Source organism: Callospermophilus lateralis, chromosome 10 (genome assembly GCF_048772815.1).
Source record: "Callospermophilus lateralis isolate mCalLat2 chromosome 10, mCalLat2.hap1, whole genome shotgun sequence".
NCBI classification, from domain to species: Eukaryota; Metazoa; Chordata; class Mammalia; order Rodentia; family Sciuridae; genus Callospermophilus; species Callospermophilus lateralis.
Genome location: NC_135314.1, coordinates 130,539,205 through 130,557,161, shown reverse-complemented (window position 1 = coordinate 130,557,161; position 17,957 = coordinate 130,539,205). Strand labels below are relative to the sequence as shown.

The 17,957-nt window shown below is 34.9% G+C and overlaps 1 protein-coding gene across 1 annotated transcript in view; it reads left to right on the top strand.

Annotated features, from left to right (window-relative positions):
* Dock3 (dedicator of cytokinesis 3) overlaps positions 1–17,957 on the top strand; it is a 589,707-nt gene that overhangs the window by 291,553 nt on the left and 280,197 nt on the right. Inside the window, exons 7-9 of the mRNA XM_076867085.1 lie at positions 3,992–4,076; positions 9,675–9,716; positions 10,562–10,716. Of these exons, the coding sequence (XP_076723200.1) occupies positions 3,992–4,076; positions 9,675–9,716; positions 10,562–10,716 (282 nt within the window). The remainder of the gene's footprint in view (positions 1–3,991; positions 4,077–9,674; positions 9,717–10,561; positions 10,717–17,957) is intronic.

The following is a 17,957-nucleotide window of genomic DNA, read 5'->3' as shown; positions in this document are numbered from 1 at the left end:
TTGGTGTGAATATACTATGTATACAACCAGAAATATGAAAAATTGTGCTGTATGTGTATAAAAAGAATTGTAATACATTCTGCTATTATATATAAATTAAAAAATGAAAAATAAATAAATTTTTAAAAATAATCTCTTTACTTTAAGCCATATTTTGGTTCATGTTATAAAACACAGTGGTAATAATTATAACAGCAAATTGTGTTTCCCAACACCAGGCACTGCGTTTTACCCAAATTAGTCCTTGCACCAGCCTTGGTAATTGATTAGACAGTGTGGCTTGGTGGAAGACCCCATGCCCATGATTACTTTGTTTCTCTGCCTCCTTTTGCTATAGAAGGCAATTGATCATTCCCTGCATTTATTGTTCACTATTCTTGGAATAAAGAATATTCTGGACACGATCTTATAGGAATTAAGAGCCAGGAACCTCTTTTTCAGGGTAATGAACATGGATTGCTTCTCAGTATGCAACATCTATGCCTTCTTCCAAGTAGGATAGTCACCATCTTGATTTTTGCAAGCTACTCTTCCTTCATTGCAGATGGTATTAGTAGAAGGAATTCAGTTTTCAGTTTTTACCAGATTACCCATTAATCATTCTCTTATTTATAAAGATTGTAAGATCAAGAAATTGAAAGGTACCGTGCCCACTACTTTTAAGAGAGGGAAAGCACTCTGCTCTCAGGGGAGAAACCATGATGAATAAGAATATTTGTTTTGATTCAAAACTACTGTACTCTCTGCATCCAGAACTGTTGGTCTGGTATGTTATAAGACCTTAGAAACTATCTGTGATATGGGTAGATGTGCATATGTGTAGGAAATTGACTGGAAAAGCAATCTAAGAGGATCATAATGCTAAGACAGATTTTGTGTAGATGTTAGGGCCATAATTGTATGTGGTACACTATGACAGAGCACATACAGTCAATTCCAACCCTACTGACTTGAATGCCATCTAGAGTTTTTATAAGTTGTTATGTCTAAAACATCTATTTTGATTTTGATTGAATCATTTGTTCACTTCTTTGTTTCTGAATTATATTACTTAGACTACTCCATATGCAGTTGGCCCTCCATATTTGCAGGTTTCATGGCTGTGGATTCCTTATTTGTGGATTCAGCCATCTATGGTTGGAAAACCTTTTTTTAAATCACAAATTGACTTTTTTCTTGACATTATTCCATAAACAGTACGATATAATGTCTGTTTAGCTAGCTTTTACACTATATTAGCTAGTATATGTAATATAGTAACGTTTTATGTATACAGGTTTATCATGTTAGGTTATATGCAAATACTGTCGTCATGCCATTTTACACAAAGCACCTGAGTATCCTCAGATTTTGGTATTCATGCGAAGATCCTGGAACCAATCTCTCATGAATAACAAGGGAAAACTATAAATTTGGGGACCACCAGTGGTTAACAAATATGTGTGAAAAGTTGTCCTTTTGTTTAGAAAAATTTAAATGGCATGCAATACAGATTTGGAAAATGTTTTAAAAGATCAATTTTATAATTTGTTTCCTAATACAAATATTAGTTTCAATTTAATGATCTTTACACTTGTGTTCACAATCATATAAAAGTATTTTAAATATATAAGATCATACCTGCAAAATTGTCTTTATAATATAAATTGCTTTCTATGAGAAGCAGGGTAGAAAGGATGTGCTGTAGCTCTTTTTTGCTCTCCATGGACACTATTGCCTTTACTTGTGTTAGAACTCAAAAGCTTGAAATTTTTTCAGAGATATTAAATTAACTATTAAAAGGTAATAGAATGAAGTCTTTCTTTGTTCTAAGAAGGCAGGATCTTAGTGGTAGAAAAATAAAACTCTTACATATTTAAGTGCATTGACTTCAATAATCAGATTCAACAGCATACCATTAAGCTGTAAACTACTGGGGTAAGAGTCAATAATAGTCTACCAATCTCATCAAACTGTGAGGGTTTATGTATGAGGAGGGGTGTCATTTAGTACACCCCACTTCCTTCTTAAAAACTCCAGGTTTTCTTTTAAAAGATAATGCAAATCACTCTTTAATGATACATGTTATATATTATATGTATTACACAACCCTTGCATAAAGATAATTGAAGTTATCCTGAGTTTCTTTTTCTTTTCTTTCTTTTTTTTTTTTTTTTTTGGTACCAGAGATTGAATTCAGGGGCACTTGACCACTGAACCACATTTCCAGCCATTTTTATTTATTTAGAGATAGGATCAAACTGAGTTTCTTAGCACCTCACTGTTGCTGAGGCTGGCTTTGAACTCACAATCCTCCTTCCTCAGCCTCTTGAGCTCCTGGGATTATAGGTGTGTGCCACCATGCCCAGCCCTGAACTTAATTCTTAATCATGATTGTCAGGCTGGGGATGTGGCTCACGCAGTAACGCACTCACCTGGCATGCACGGGGTGCTGGGTTTGATCCTCAGCACCACATACAAGTAAAATAAAGATATTGTGTCCACCGAAAACTGAAAAATAAATATTAAAACATATTCTCATTCATTCTCTCTCTCTCTCTCTCTCTCTCTCTCTCTCTCTCTCTCTCTCTCTCTCTTAAAAAAAATCATAGTAGTCATTTTAACCTAGGCTATTAGTATGTTTGCTTCTACCTTCCTCATGTAGGTTTGATTTTCCATTTTTATTTTACTGTCTTACTGCAATTTGTTTAATCTTTTCAGGTATTTTCCCTATAAGCAGGGTTCAGATTATAAATACATTAAATCTCATTTTGGACTGACTTTATTATATTTACTTACTTACTTACTTACTTAGTTAGTTATAATGCTGGGCATTGAACCCAGGGACTTTCACTTGGTAGGTAAGTGCTCTACCACTGACTTCCCAGACTGCCTTTATTTTAAATGGTGGTAGCTGTATGTACAGAAACTGCCTACAAATTAATTTTGTTAGCATATTCTAAAAATAGTTCATAATCTAATTGGTTTCTCTTTTCAAAGTCCCATGGAATACTTTTTCCAGAGTCAATAACTTATAACCCTTGTTTTGGAGTCAGGTGGTCACAGAGCATCTCTGAAACCCTGATCAGAGGAATAAATCTTCACCTCATAAAAAATCTCAATCTCTCTCTCTCTCTCTCTCTCTCTCTCTCTCTCTCTCTCTCTCTCTCTCTCTCTCTCTCTCCTCTAGTGTCTTAAGAAATTTAAGAGATCCTCAAACCTCTAACTCCACTGAACTTCAGGTTTAGAACTATTATCCTAGAATTGTGAGAAAGAAGCTAACATCAGTTGAACATAAATTATGTACCATTTGAAATCAAGTTCTGACTGTGTCCAGAGTTATGTCCTCTACCACACAACCAACCAATAATTACCATTACTTCTTCCAGTCCTAAATTATATTTTATCTTCTAAATATTGTTGTCTTGAGTAGTAATGCTCCTTGGTTAAACTTCACATTAATATGATATTAGTGCTAATGCATGGTCAGGCCTTTACCAATGTCAGTATTAATTAAATTGAAAATAAGATAAACTCAACCAAAATATACATATCTTCAAGAGATGATTTTTATGTGTTGATTTTGAATTCCTAATCTACTTGAGCCCTGAATAATTTTTTCATCCTAATGAAAGTAATACATGAGTGATGCTTAAGCATACTAGTAGGATGGGGGAGAAAGAAAAAATTAAACATGACAAATTAAACATATAAAGAAGCCATCCTTAATGAATTCAGGCACTTTTTATTATAAATGTGATACTAATTAGAACCTTTTTATCATCACAAGTGGAACTACTTGATGACTGGAATTTGTCAGCCTTAAAGTCCCTAGCCTCATTTATTTATTCAAAGGTGAACACAGTTAGATGATGCTGGATGAAGGCATGTCCCTGCTGGGGCAGTCTGAACTTCTGTCTACAACATCATGACAGATATAGGTTCCCAGGCATATAAAGAAAGATGAGTACTATAGACATAGAATGATAAGTGTGGTCTTTCTCTTTACTAGGCATTTGGGCCTGGACCTGGTACCTCGGAAGGACTTTGAAGTTGTGGATTCAGACCAGATTAGTGTCTCCGATCTTTACAAGATGGTAAGAAATCTAAAATGGGGTGGCTTGTTCCTGTATACTTCTTTTTTTTCTCCTTTATTTTCCCTGTTTATTCTGTAAAACAATATTTCTAAACACTTTCCTTATTCTGACTGTACATATCATGCTTGGTTTACAAATGGGAATACTATGTAGAGATGCTGGGCTTACTTTACTATCTAGGGGTCACTTCTTCGTTGATTTTGCTCTTTGTTTTATTTCAGCCTGCACTAGTTACTAACATTATGCTTCCTATTCCCTTCTTAGGAATAAAGGTGGTTGAAACTGGAAAGAGCCAGTTATTAGTTAATGTGGTGATTTTTGAACCTGGAAATAATGTACCAATCTTTCCATAGGCAGAGACTGATAGATGCTTAGATGTCCAATACAGATCTGTTGGGTTGAATGATGATCATGATTCAATTTGGTAGGCTGGATAAGAAGTAACTAAAAGAGAGAGAGAACATTTAAAAGTGAAACAAATAGTAGAAATGTAAAGTGATAGTTAAGCTTAGATTAAGGGCCTGGGTATAACCTCACATTTTGAGTAGTATATTCAGTGAGTATATATTGATGACAATTAGAAGTTTTAGGATCTCTTTAAGAAATATAATGTTTTATTGAACATAGATGATACCAAGTATTATGCCTGGTCAAGGACAAAAGGAAATTTGCCTAAATAATATACAAGTAACATATTTATTGCTTCTATATATTTACTTCTGTATATTTATTAACATGTACAAGCATTTGCTTTAACTGCTCTCTGCAACATAATAGGAGTGCAATATAGAGATTAATGATGAACAAGATTTATCCCTTTCCTCAAGAATCTCATCATCTAGTGTTGGTTTCTAACCTTTTCTCTATCAGGAAGGATCAGATGATATTTTCTTCCATGTCTATGCAAATATGAATTACATACAGTGTTTTACAATCAGTTTTAGAGGAATTGATGGATAGATTTCCCAATGCTTGTTGCTGAAACCTGTTCATGGATTTCTCCCATTGAGAAACTGTACTCTAGTAGAATCAGTAGACCACAAACATGCATTTGCTGCATAGCGTAATTAAGATATACACTAATGCTATTAGAGATAGTGACTGATTTTCTAAGAGTATGAAAAAAGCAGGAAAAACACTTCAAAATGCCGCAAAGCATAGGGAAGTGGCAGTTCCAGGAAATATAATGATTTTTATAATTTTGGCATTAGATATTATAGTGAATATTATATATAGTGAAATATATTCCAGCACGGAAGCAAAAGCTTTGCATGTCCCAAATTACACTTATTCCATTAGACTGGCAGAACCGTGAAAGTAGCATGATCAGATATGCATTCCTGATCATAAAATGGAAGCAAGGAGCAGTCATTAAAGCACAAAATCTTAATTTCAGTACTTTGGGCTAAAGCTGGCCTAGTCAAAGTAGTAAGAAGTTATTGGACTCTTAATATATTTTGAAGTTAGAACTAATCAGAATTGTTGATAGATTGTATTGATATACATGTATAGAATTAAGAGAAAGGTCATAGAAGAGTGATTGCTGAGTTTTTGGTCTGCCCAACTAGATAATAGTGAATTATTTGAAACAATGTAGAAGAAGCAGGTTTGGGAGTTGAGCAGTGGGAACAATTGTTCTAGATATATCTTTTTTCAAGTTCAAGATGCCTTTTAGACATTCAAAAGCATGAATGAAAGTCTGTAGTTCCTGAGATAACTTTGACAGTTTTAGAGTCATCAGATTATATATATTTGAAGTGATAGGACTGGATAAAATGATCACTCATGTCCTTAAAGTTCTTTATACTGAAACCCATTGATCAAAAGACCCCCACACAGCACTTCTAGATAGCTAAGCATCAGCAAACAAAAACCTAAGTGAAAGTTAGCGACCCCAACAAACATCTGAAAACATCTTGGAAGAAGCAGGCAGAAGAAATCAGTGATTGCTGTCTCTAGAGAAAAAGGAAGAAACAATGCAATAATGAAGCAGCTCCAGAAATTTAAAAATTAGATAACTGGAGTAATATGGTATTAAGGTTAGAAGATAAAGAAAATCTTCCTGAAAACAGAACCACAACAAAATTAACAATAGGAGAGAAAAGTTTTAAAAACTAGAGATACTATCTAGGACATCCAGTACATAAATAACAGAGTTTCAGAAAAAATAACAAAGATACAAAGAAAGAGAAAATTATGGAAGAAATCATATTAAAAATATTTCCAGAACATATATTTGAGTCTCCAGATTCAAAGGACCAATAGTATTGGGCATTTGATTCTAAATTTTCAGCTCACTAGAAATGGAGAGAGGAGTTAAAAGTTTCTAGAGTCATATACAAATGACTTGTTGAAAGGATAACACTTGGGGCTTCCTAATAGCAACATTAAAAACTGGAATATATTAAAGCATTGTATGCAAAATTCTGAGGGGGAAAAATTTAACCTAGTATTCTATATTTACTTAATTACATTATTAATCAAGTAGGAGAGTAGCCTAAAGAGAATTTTCGTCATTCAGAGTTTCAAAACACCAACTACTTTTAACCCCTTTTCAGGAAAGTATTAAAGAATAAATTATTCCTTTAGAATGAAGGAGGAAAATACTAAAGAATAAATTATTCTTTTAGAATGAAGGAATAAATCAAAAAACTACTATATGTGTACCCTCAATGTTAGGGAATCTGATCCAGATGATGGGTACAAAGAATTCTGAGGTAAGCAGCAGAGGGAAGTCCTAGGATGACAGTTGTGTAATAGAGAATAACTACTGAGAATTGGTCCAGATTAAAGCAGAAAGGCAGAAGACAGCTAGGAAGGGTATCTCCAGGAGAACAACTTGGCTTCACAGATTATCTGACAATTTTCGCCATGTGTAAGATGCTGTCCCTAGACTTTTAGAATAATGGGGGACATAGAAAAAGGGCCTTCTTATCTGCAGGTTCCATGTTTGCAGATTCATTCAACCTTGACTCAAAAATACTTTGGAGAAAAATTATGTCTATACTAACCATGTACAGACTATTTTTTCTTATCATCATTAATAATTTCTAAATAATAGTATAATCACTGTTTATATAACTTTTAAATTGTATGAACTGTTTTGAGTAATAAGAGATGACAAAATATACAGAAGGATATTTGTAGGTTATATGCAAATAAAAGTTTATAAAAGGGACTTGAGTATCCATGGATTTTGATACCTGGGGGGGATCCTGGAGCCAATTCTGTGTGGATAATAAGAGATGACTATAATTTAAAACAAATAAGTATATCCAAGATGAAAATGGCAGAAGAAAAGAAATGTAATTGTACTACATGACTTTTCTCAGCAGAGAAAAATATTTAAGTTATAATATAAGTAATAGTTTAAGAGTTTTGAGATATTAAGAACATAGGTGAAGGGAAGGGGATATGCACAAGAGTTAAAATCCTCGACTTCCATTATAAAAACCAATGTGTAATTCTAAAACTGTATAAAGAGAGATTGATATAAATATAACATTTAGAAAAATTTGATAAATTCTAGGAAAAAACAGTAAAGAGTTGAAAATACTTATCTCAAGGGAACAAGACAGGGTAAGCAGAGAACTGATAATTTTTATTGCAAACCTTTAGGGTATTTAACTTTTTAAAATATGTGCTTTACTTTATTAAATTGACATTTTAATAAAATATGTTCATTTATCTAAAAAGCCTAAAATCTAAACTAGTTTGGAAGTTCTTCCAAAATGTGACACCTCTTCAGTCTGCGATGATATTTGTTATTGTCAATGGAATGTTTTATACTAAAGTTAGCTGTTTTGTAAATTTCTGTAGATAGTATTAACTGAAAACTTACAACTAGTAAGTTCTGTAGTCATTTTAAGAGTTGGTCAATAAATATACTTAATAAGAATGACTTGGGCTGGGGATGTGGCTCAAGCGGTAGCGCGCTCGCCTGGCATGCGTGCGGCCCAGGTTCGATCCTCAGCACCACATACAAACAAAGATGTTGTGTCCGCCAAGAACTAAAAAATAAATATTAAGAAAAATTCTCTCTCTCTCTCTCTCTCTCTCTCTCTCTCTCTCTCTCTCTCTCTCTCTAAAAAAAAAAAAAAGAAGAATGACTTAATGCAATCCCTTAATTTAAAATAAAACAAAATTTATTTTAGTCTGATAACATTCCAGTAGGATCTAGTCAGTAAATCATAGAAAACCCAATTTGTATTTTGAAAGCCTGATTTTGTTTTGTTGTTTTAAGTTTGTCTTTCCCGATGCTTGTGATAAAGCCTAAGGCCTCATAATTGCTAAACAAGTCTACCACTGAGCCGAACACCCAGCCCTATTTTTTTTGTCAATTTCATGTATGTTTTCTTTTGTGTATATATATTCTATGTAATAGTTTACCCAGATGTTATACATTTGACTTTATTATATTAAATATGTATCATGGGAAAATATAGTCCTATGAATGAACATCAGTACTCCTTAATAACTAGCTCATAATGCACATAGATATTTAATAATTAGTAAATATAGCTAGTGGGTCACACTTAAATTAGTATTTAATTTTACTTTGGTTTTATTCAGTGTTAAAGGTATGTATTGGGAAATTAAATGAAGGCATTCTTACAACCACTCTTCTTACCCATATGATGTGAAACTGTATGCTGCCCCACATCTATAGGGTCCAAATGGCAGCCAAATAGAAACTCTCATTGTTGAGTTTTCCAATACAGGGCAATAAATATTTGTGAACTCACCATTCTTCTTGGCCAGGTTTTACTTCCAAATATGAATGGCTTTTGTATAATAACTAGTTTTTAATAATTATCATTCACTTACATTCTGGGTTAATCTTCACAAAACCCTATGAGACTGAGTTAGGCACAAAATTTTATCCTCAGTTTACACATGAGAAAATATACAGCCATTAAATGTGACTCATGATTCAAAACTGGTTTCTTGACTTCTGTACTTAGGTCCCTAACTGCTATATTATACTGATTTCCATTATGTAATTTGAACCTCACAACAATATTTTGAGGAAGAAAAGACCAGTTCTTATCTGTTTTACAGTAGAAAAAAATACCTCTAGGATAGAGTTAATGATTTGTTTAAAGTTTCACAGCCTATGAATGGCATAGCTCGCATTGGAATCTGCTTCTTTTAACTTCAGCCAATAGCAGTGGAACAGCATGAAGAAATCTTTAGGGAGGATCCCTTTTTTTTAAAGGGCTTCAGTGTGGAAAGTTTGAAGAAGCCTAATCAGGCAGTTCAGAAAATGGTAAAGTGTAGGAAGACATTGCCAAAGAAAAAATTTAGTAGCAAGCACCCATCTGTGATTTGGTTGGTATTCAGTGATAGAGAACCTAGGGTTTGAATGCAGATTGTTCCAGCTTCTTGTTGTGTGACATTCAGCAAATAACTTCCCTGCTCTTAAACTTTCATTGTCTCCATTGAATATGAATAATGATTATCTAACAAAGTTATCAGAATTAAATGATATCATGAAGATAAAATGCATAGTAGACTGCCTAGCATATAGAAGGTACTTAATAAAAGTTAGTTTCTTTCCTAACAGAGTAAATCTTTCTTTTTTCTTTCTTTCCATAGCATTTATCTAGTAGGCAGAGTGTACAGCAGAGCACATCCCAGGTAAGCAGCTTACCCAGACCTCCCAGTCTTTTCCCTCAACTTTCTTTTAAGAGATCATAGCATATGAAAGCACCAAGATATGATAGATACCACTGACTTCTTGAATGTGTGGTAACTTTATTCTAAGCAGCCTTTACCTCCTAGCAGATTTTACTAGTCTCCATTCCTCTGTGCAAATTTATATAAGCACAATTAAAAGAAAGTAGACTCAGACTAAAATGAATTCATTTAGGAGAAAATAAAAATGTTATGAAGAAAGGTAAATATTTACACCTTGCATTCTTCTGGCCAAATCCAAAGAGCAAGTGTTGAGGGGAAAAATTAATCCCCAATGCTTTTGCCTATTTTAATTATGAGGTGTCTTGTACTTTTAAAATGAACTGATATTTGGGTCAGGGCTGTGTTATTCTGGTTGTGTCTTACTTTGCCATTGTCATGTAAATATCGTGAAAAATAAAATGTGAAATGAATTGCACTTAACTATTCAAAAACCAAATATTTATACCTAACAGTGTAAATCAAGTACATTAGGACAGCATCTCTAAAAAATGATGTTAAAAATTGTTCCAAGGAGAATTTAGATTTGTGACCTAGTGGAGATTTGAGTTCACTTGTAAGTTGGAATTCTGTTCTCTTATCTCCTTCACTCTCTCCCAGCTGCTTGCTTGCCCATCTCAATCCAAGTCTATTGACATAGCATCCCTTACTGGCAGAGAAAACATCTTTAGTCTCTCTTAAATACTTCCCTTCAGTAGTGTAATAAGACTTATAATTTAATTTTTAATTTTTAATAATCAATATAGTGAATAAAATAGAAATCATTGCTCTTTTACTGTCGTCATTAGGTAGATACAATGCGCCCTCGTCATGGGGAAACCTGTCGGATGCCAGTACCACATCACTTCTTCTTCAGTCTAAAGAGTTTCACCTATAATACCATTGGGGAAGATACTGATGTCTTCTTTTCCTTATATGACATGAGAGAAGGCAAGCAGATCAGGTAAGAGTTACTGGAAGTTTTGGTGGGGCTGAGGCTCTGTATTAGGATGGCTGGGTCTTAGGCATCTCTGACATTCAGAGAAGATAGATGCACAGAGGGGGCAAAGCAAGATGAACTAGCTTTGTCTTCTTGTCTGGAAATTTTACTTCAATCCTCAATGTCCCTTGAAGTCATCTAAACTATATCCTATGTGGCTTCTTTTTTTCCCCTCTGCTTATTTCCATATAGACGCTCAAAATTGAATCTTGACTTTTACCACCTCAGGGAAGGAAATATATACAAGTGTTCAATTCAAGAGAAAGAGCAGAGGATAAACAAAGCAAGGCAACTGTAACAAAGATGCCCAACCCTAGAATTCAGGAAGTCCTGAGCCCTGGCTTGATGCGTGTGAGTGAGAGAGTTCACTGGGAAAGAGGCTGATAGTGTTCTGTCAGAAAGCAGTTCCAGCCTTTGATGCCATTCCAACACTGTGAAGGAAGAGTGCCTTCTGGGAAGAAGGGAAAGCTGGGCTGCTTTTGTTCTTTATGCCTTAGATTGAAGAAGAGGTACCAAAGGGCTGACATGCAATGGAGTATATATCATGGCAGAGCCCTGGAGCTATTAAACAGGGAAACTTCAGCAGTGCTTTCTTCCTTGAAGGGTGGGGAGAATCAAGGAGACTCTTTAGGCTTCCCTTCTAGAGGCCACAGGGTGTGCTGTGAGTTCTGTAGCTAACATGAAATTTTTAGAGTTCAAACATTTCTCTATGGTTAGCTTCTAACTAGGGCAGACAGAAAAATCTCAGATTATTTATATTGTTTGAGAACTTGTGATAAGAGTGCCTTATGTGTTTTTCTTTGTTTTTATTTTTCTTACTAAAATTCACTTTTCCAATTGTATGTTACACATGGGAAAATTTTAAATGGAAGTTGTAATAGTACAAAAGAAAAACAATTTGTGTGCTCCAGGACACTGCTAATCTTAATGAAAAAAAAACCTAAAGCACTGTGTTTAATTTTGGCATTTGGAATAAAATTATACACTATTGATCAGGGCATTAATTTTCCTTGTCATCAATGGCTAATAGTATGTGCCCCTGGGAAAGATGTTATAGAGAAGATAGTGGGGTGCATACAGGCAAGACTACATACGAGAGATGTAGATTCTGGCTACTCTTATTTTTCTACTAGACCAGAGGTTTATTATTTATTTGACTAATAATAAACTTATTTATTTATAATTTATTTATTATTTATAAAAGTGTAAGAATCCTTTCCTGCTCTTGTAAATTTTACAAGAAAGTCTAATATATGAGACAGAGGAAATAGAACTATTTTAGTGTTAAGGGAAGGGGTAAATAACAGAAATTTCACTAAGCCCCATCTCATCTAGTACCCTGTGGAACCACTGGAAATCCATGGATTGCAGTTTGAAAACTGGAATATATTTCTTTGTCATATTTGAGCACAGAGACTCTGGCTTCTCTTTCCATAATCCCAGCATCTTGCGCAGTGCCTTGTGCTCAGTACATGTTTTACCAGATGTACTTACTAGAGAAAATACAAATCGAGCACAGCCACCCCAGTATTCTGATTTGTAATTTGTCAGGGAAGTCATCAGTGGACCAACTATTTTATCTTTGAATTTATTATTTATAATTTAGCCTTAAAAACTATAAAGTATTTTAAAGAAATATAACAAATTTTGTAGAGCTACTAGAAATGTTTAGATCATTTAAAAAGTTCTTGATAGTCAGACTAGGGATGCAGCTCAGTGGCAGAGTACTTGCCTAGCATGTGTGAGAACCTAGATTTGCTTGCCAATACTGTGAAAAATTAATTGATTTTTAAAAATTAAAAGAAAATAAAAATTTCTAGATATTGAAGAGAAGTATACAACTTTCTCACTGTAAAAGAAATTATAAAGTCCTTAATTGAATGTTCTTTATTTTTTTTTAGTTTTCTTAAACTTAATTTTAACAGTAAACTAATAAGAAATTTTTAGATCTAGATCTAAAATCAACCAATTGTCTTTCTTTCTTCTATTAGCATTTGGATAGCTGTATAAACCCCCCAAAATTCTAGATCATTGAACTACTATTAACAAAGAGTTAGGGTTTTCTTATGGTTAGGTTATTAAATCAGTCATGTATTACTTTCTTGAAGCAGTTTATGAGAAATCTTTAAAGGTTAGTGATATATCAGGTGTTCAGGGTATTGACACAGAATGTGTAATTATATCTTCTCATCAAGATGTTCTCTTGAGGAACTGGGGATGTAGCTTGGTGGTAGAGTGCTTGTCTACTATGCATGAGGCACTGGGTTCAATTATCAGCACCACATAAAAATGAATAAATAAAATAAAGATATTGTGTCCATCTAAACCAAAAAATTTTTTTAAAAAGAGGTTCTCTTGAGCATCTGTCTTTTTAACCAGTTAGTGCTTGTCTAACCTCTAATTAAATGGTGCTAATCTAGTTTTCAGCATTTCTACTATACTTACCTCTGTGCCAAAGAGCACATACATGTGGGCAGAAAGAGCTAATTAAAGAGAAGAGCAGATATTCTTCCATTTTGTCTCATTGCTGATTTCATATGCAAACCTGGAAGGGCTAAAATGAAAGACACTGCAAAATCGTACAGTATATCCTAGTATGGGTTAACTGGTAAGTATTAGACAATCTGCAGAAGGGAATATGCAGCAGCTAGCAGGACCTTGGTTGCTTAACTAGCATTTTTGACATTTCATCATTTAGAATAGAATCAAATATTTAGTCATAAAATCTAAATCTCAGAGACCTCTCCCCTTAGTTTCAAGCCCTCATTTCCTTTTCTCTACCAGACATGTGCCCTTGGATGTCCCTGTCCTGCAGGGTGCTTAGATCCTGGGGAAAAGGTTCAGGACTCTGGCAGTTGAAAGAAGACACAAGGTGCAGTTGGAATTGAAGACATGCTTTATTTGAAGGTGGCAATAGCTGCCTATCTTTGCAATAGGACTTTATCATGTGTGAGCCAAAGAAGTCCTGATGCCATTGGATTATGTGAGTGCACATGCACAAGCAAATATTTATAACCTTGAGTACATATGCTGAATTGGGGTATTTATGACCTTGACTGTATATATACTAAAACATAGCAGGCCAGAAGTCTCAGCAAGGGAACTTAAATATAGCCATCTTGGGCTTGCCCCCACAGTTCCTCAGACATACTTATCTCAGTATATAAAAACTGAATTCATTTTCTTTGCTTCACACATAAACTTTTGCCCATGCTCCTTAAATCAAGTAAAAGGCATTATCATTTGCTTAGAGAGCATCTGAAACCTTGGAATTCTTGTAAGCTCCTTCTTTATCTCTTTCCCCTCTCTGTTAATCAGTGTCCTTTCGACTTCTGCTTCCTAAACATCAACCAAATCACTTCTCCTATTCCATCCTCATTGTTATCCAAGATCCTTCATATTTCTACCCAAATATAGACTCCCTGAATCTACTTTCTTCACATCCTGAGTTATTCTTCACACCATACTTCTCTTTTAAAAATGTAAACTGTTGGTGTTAGTTCCCATTTATGCTACAGAACTTGCTGTTTAACATTGTGTAGAAGGCCTGGCTTATGACTCTATCTAATTCTCCAACTTTAAAATAAATTCAATTTAACTTTGGTGACTTATTTGGCTTTCTCTAAACTTGTTTCCCTACCCTTCTTGATTTGATGAACTTCTGTCTGTTTTGATGAACTTCTGTCTGTTCTTTAAAACTTAACTTTTTGAAAATTTCCTCAAAGTTTGTGAGTAGAATCAAGCCCTAGGAATTGACTTTGCCCATGTTTACTCTGTACCTAGCTTTATTTCATTAGTAGATATTACATTGTAATTGTGCACGTGCCTATAGATTCCCCCCCACTTAGAATAGGACTTCCTTGTATATTTCTTGTGCTATTTTCCCCCCAGTGATAAGCATAAGACCTGAAAAAAAATTGTTGAGCAATTAAATTTAGATAAGCCTTTACTGACGGTCTCTCATTGAGGGACCATTCAATATCTTCTAGGTCTAGAGATTAAAAAGAAGTTCCTCTGTTTCTAAAGAGATCTAATAGGACATTACAGTGTTCCCAAAAGATGTGATACATGTTCCTGACTTTAAATAACAAACCAGCCAAGTGGAAAAGTCAGATAGTAAAATATCTTCTTGACATGTGGCAAGATTTTAAGTGCAATAAGAAATCAGGGAAGAAGAGAATTATTGAGGACAGAGAATCTAAAAAGGGGTTTAGAGAAGATGGAAGTAGCTAAACTAAAGAATGGCCAGGATATAGGATGTTAATTTAATTTATTTATTAAAAAATATTTGTTAATATTTTCTCCCACCTATTATGATAAGTGCTAGGTATACTAAGGAGAACAAGACAGATATCTATGTTTATCTGCCTGGAGCTCATAGTTAAACACATGATCACATAAATAAGTATATAATATGAAAATTATGATAATTGCCATAAAGATAAATCTTGCATTATGTCATGAAGACCTTATATAGATTAAAGGAAAGCTCTTTTGGCATTCAAGCTAAGCCCTAAAGTGTGAGGAAGCAAAGAGGGAATAATGGGTTCTAAGCTAAAGGTCTAGAGGTAAGAGAAAACTTGTTAATCTCAGAGAATTGAGAGGAGGTCAGTATATCTAGAATGTAGTGAATGAGATGAGTGGGGATGTCATAAAGTGATCCAAGAGATAAGCAGAGGCCAGCTTATGCAAGGCCTCATAGACATTCAGCAATTTTGGATTTTATTATAAATTTAAGAAGAGAAGATATTCAAGCATGAAAAGTTAACAAAAACAAAGTCACGAGTCAAACAGTAAGGACATAAATGTATGTATGCAGAAAAATAAGGGAGACTATTAGAGCTAGAAAAACCATGTTGACAATAAAATCTAGGACTCTGAACTTATTTCTTACCCATTTTTGACTGCTCTCCTCCTTGAATGTAGAAAGAGCTCAGTGTTTGGTCGTAAAATAAAAGCTACAGCAGTCTGATACATCCAGGACTACAAATGTAGGAATTCTGGGCAAGAGAAAGAAAAAAGAGAGAAGAGAATATGGGAAAAAATAAGAAATAATCACTGTAAACTTCCAAAATTTGTTGAAAAACTGTAAATACAAGAATTTCAGGAAGACTAAAGTAGGATAAATGTAAAGATAGCAATACCTAGACACAATATACTCAAACTATTAAAAGCCACAAAAGAGAAGTTTTTGAGAACAGCAAGAGAAAAATTCCTTGTCATAAGCAAGAAAACAACAATATAATTAATGACTTCCATTATCAGAAATTACTTTCATTATCAGAAGTAATAGAAGTTACAAAAAAACGTGTAATAGTGTACCCATTCAGTTGGCTGAAAGGAAACAATAAAACTGTCAGTCAAGAATGGGTGCTTATGTTGCTTCTACCTGTTGGCTATTGTGAATAATGCTATGAACATGGGTGTAGAATTCTCTCTTTAAGATCTTGGTTAGAATTCCTTTGGATAAAGTTTAAATGTTTTCTCTTATTTGCCTAGTCCAAAATAAGGGGAAAAGGAAGGAAAAAGGGGGTCAGGGATTCCATCAAAATAGAAGAAAGATTTGTAGACTAGATGAAAGGTACTGAGGTGGAGGGAGAAGGGACAGGATAGAAGAAGACAACAGAATGAATCTAACCTAACTTTCCTATGTACATATATGAATATACCATTATGAATCTCACTATCATGTATACCCCAAGACACTAACTATTTAAAAAAAACTAATGGGACAAGATGGTAAAGTAGAGAAGGTTACTTTTCAAAATACTCCATGGCATAGGACCAGAAAAGAGGACAAACAGCTTTTCTTTGAGGTCAGTAAAAAAAAAAAGAAAAGAAAAGAAATCCTACTGGGACTTAATACTGGACTTTCAGAATGGCCTAGAACTTTGGATAGAATCAAATTAAAAACATGAATAAAAGAAAGAAAAATCCAGCACTGGCATCAGCAGCTGCTGATATAGATCCACCATGGGCAGGTCAGAGAAAGAGACTTAGAGAGTCCAAATTTCAGATAGCATCTAGGTGTGCCTTGAAACAGAGAGGACAGTAATCAGGGACATTGTCAAGCTGATCCAGTGGATGAGCTGCACTTTGTTTTCATGTGAGAGGGACACTGCCTGTCTCCCAGTGACCAGCAGAGAGAAGGGTCAGCAGCCATATTTTCCTGCTGTGCCATAGCTCTCCCAGGTATGGGTCCAAACCCAGGCATCCAGACCTGTGTAATTCCAGTTGGGCCCAAAACTTGACTGGCAGAGGCCCAACCCATGACCCAGAGTATGACTAGAAAACCAGGTGAAATTCAGGAATGGAAAGTGTTATACCCAGGGGATTTTGAGACACTCAGACCTGAGAGGTCCTGGGTGTCTCTCACACTTTGAGTCTCATGGTTGGCAGAACCAGCTGGGGACAACCAGGGACTTGACTGGGGGGAGGGGGGAGGGAATGAATGTGCACTTTGGGACTGAGCCCAGGTAGCAAAGATATGGGACTTGTGGGAGGTAAAGGGGGGCAAAGGACTGCTCAAGTGGAACCCAGAGGAGATTCAAGTGATACAAATGCCCAGTGCAGACCAGAAGCAGCCTGGCTCCAGTGGTGTGCTGATTTAAAAGCTGCACCAAATACCATTCCACAAAACACCAGGGGTCTAGCTAGACCCAAACCCCATCTCTAGGAGCAGCACCTCTGAGAATCCCTTTCACAGAACTCTACAGTGACCCCTCACTTTGAGTGAAGGAGACAATACCTTCCAATCCACTGCACCTCATATTGCTGAAAAAGGAAGCTGAAAGCAGGCAACCTAACTAGCTCCACAAAAAGAAGGAATTAATAGCCCTCAACTACTAGTCTTGCATATGCACAATACATACCTCAAGGGGAAAAAACAGACAATTGAGAACCGACAACCAACACATAATATTATAGTCAATTTTTTGACCATCACAATAGAAACAATTCCTTCATCTTGCATCAGGAAACTTAAAAAAAAAAAAAAAAAAAACCAAACTTGTGTGCTAATAGTCCATGGACAATTATACATAGGCATATTTGTCTCACACTTATTTTTCTGGCATTTCTTTATTTATTTTTTATTGTTTTATTTTTTATAGTTATAGATGGACAAAATGTCTTTATATTATTTGTTTATTTCCTTGGCAGTCACTCTACCACTGAGCTACAGCCCCAGCCCTCTAGCATTTCTT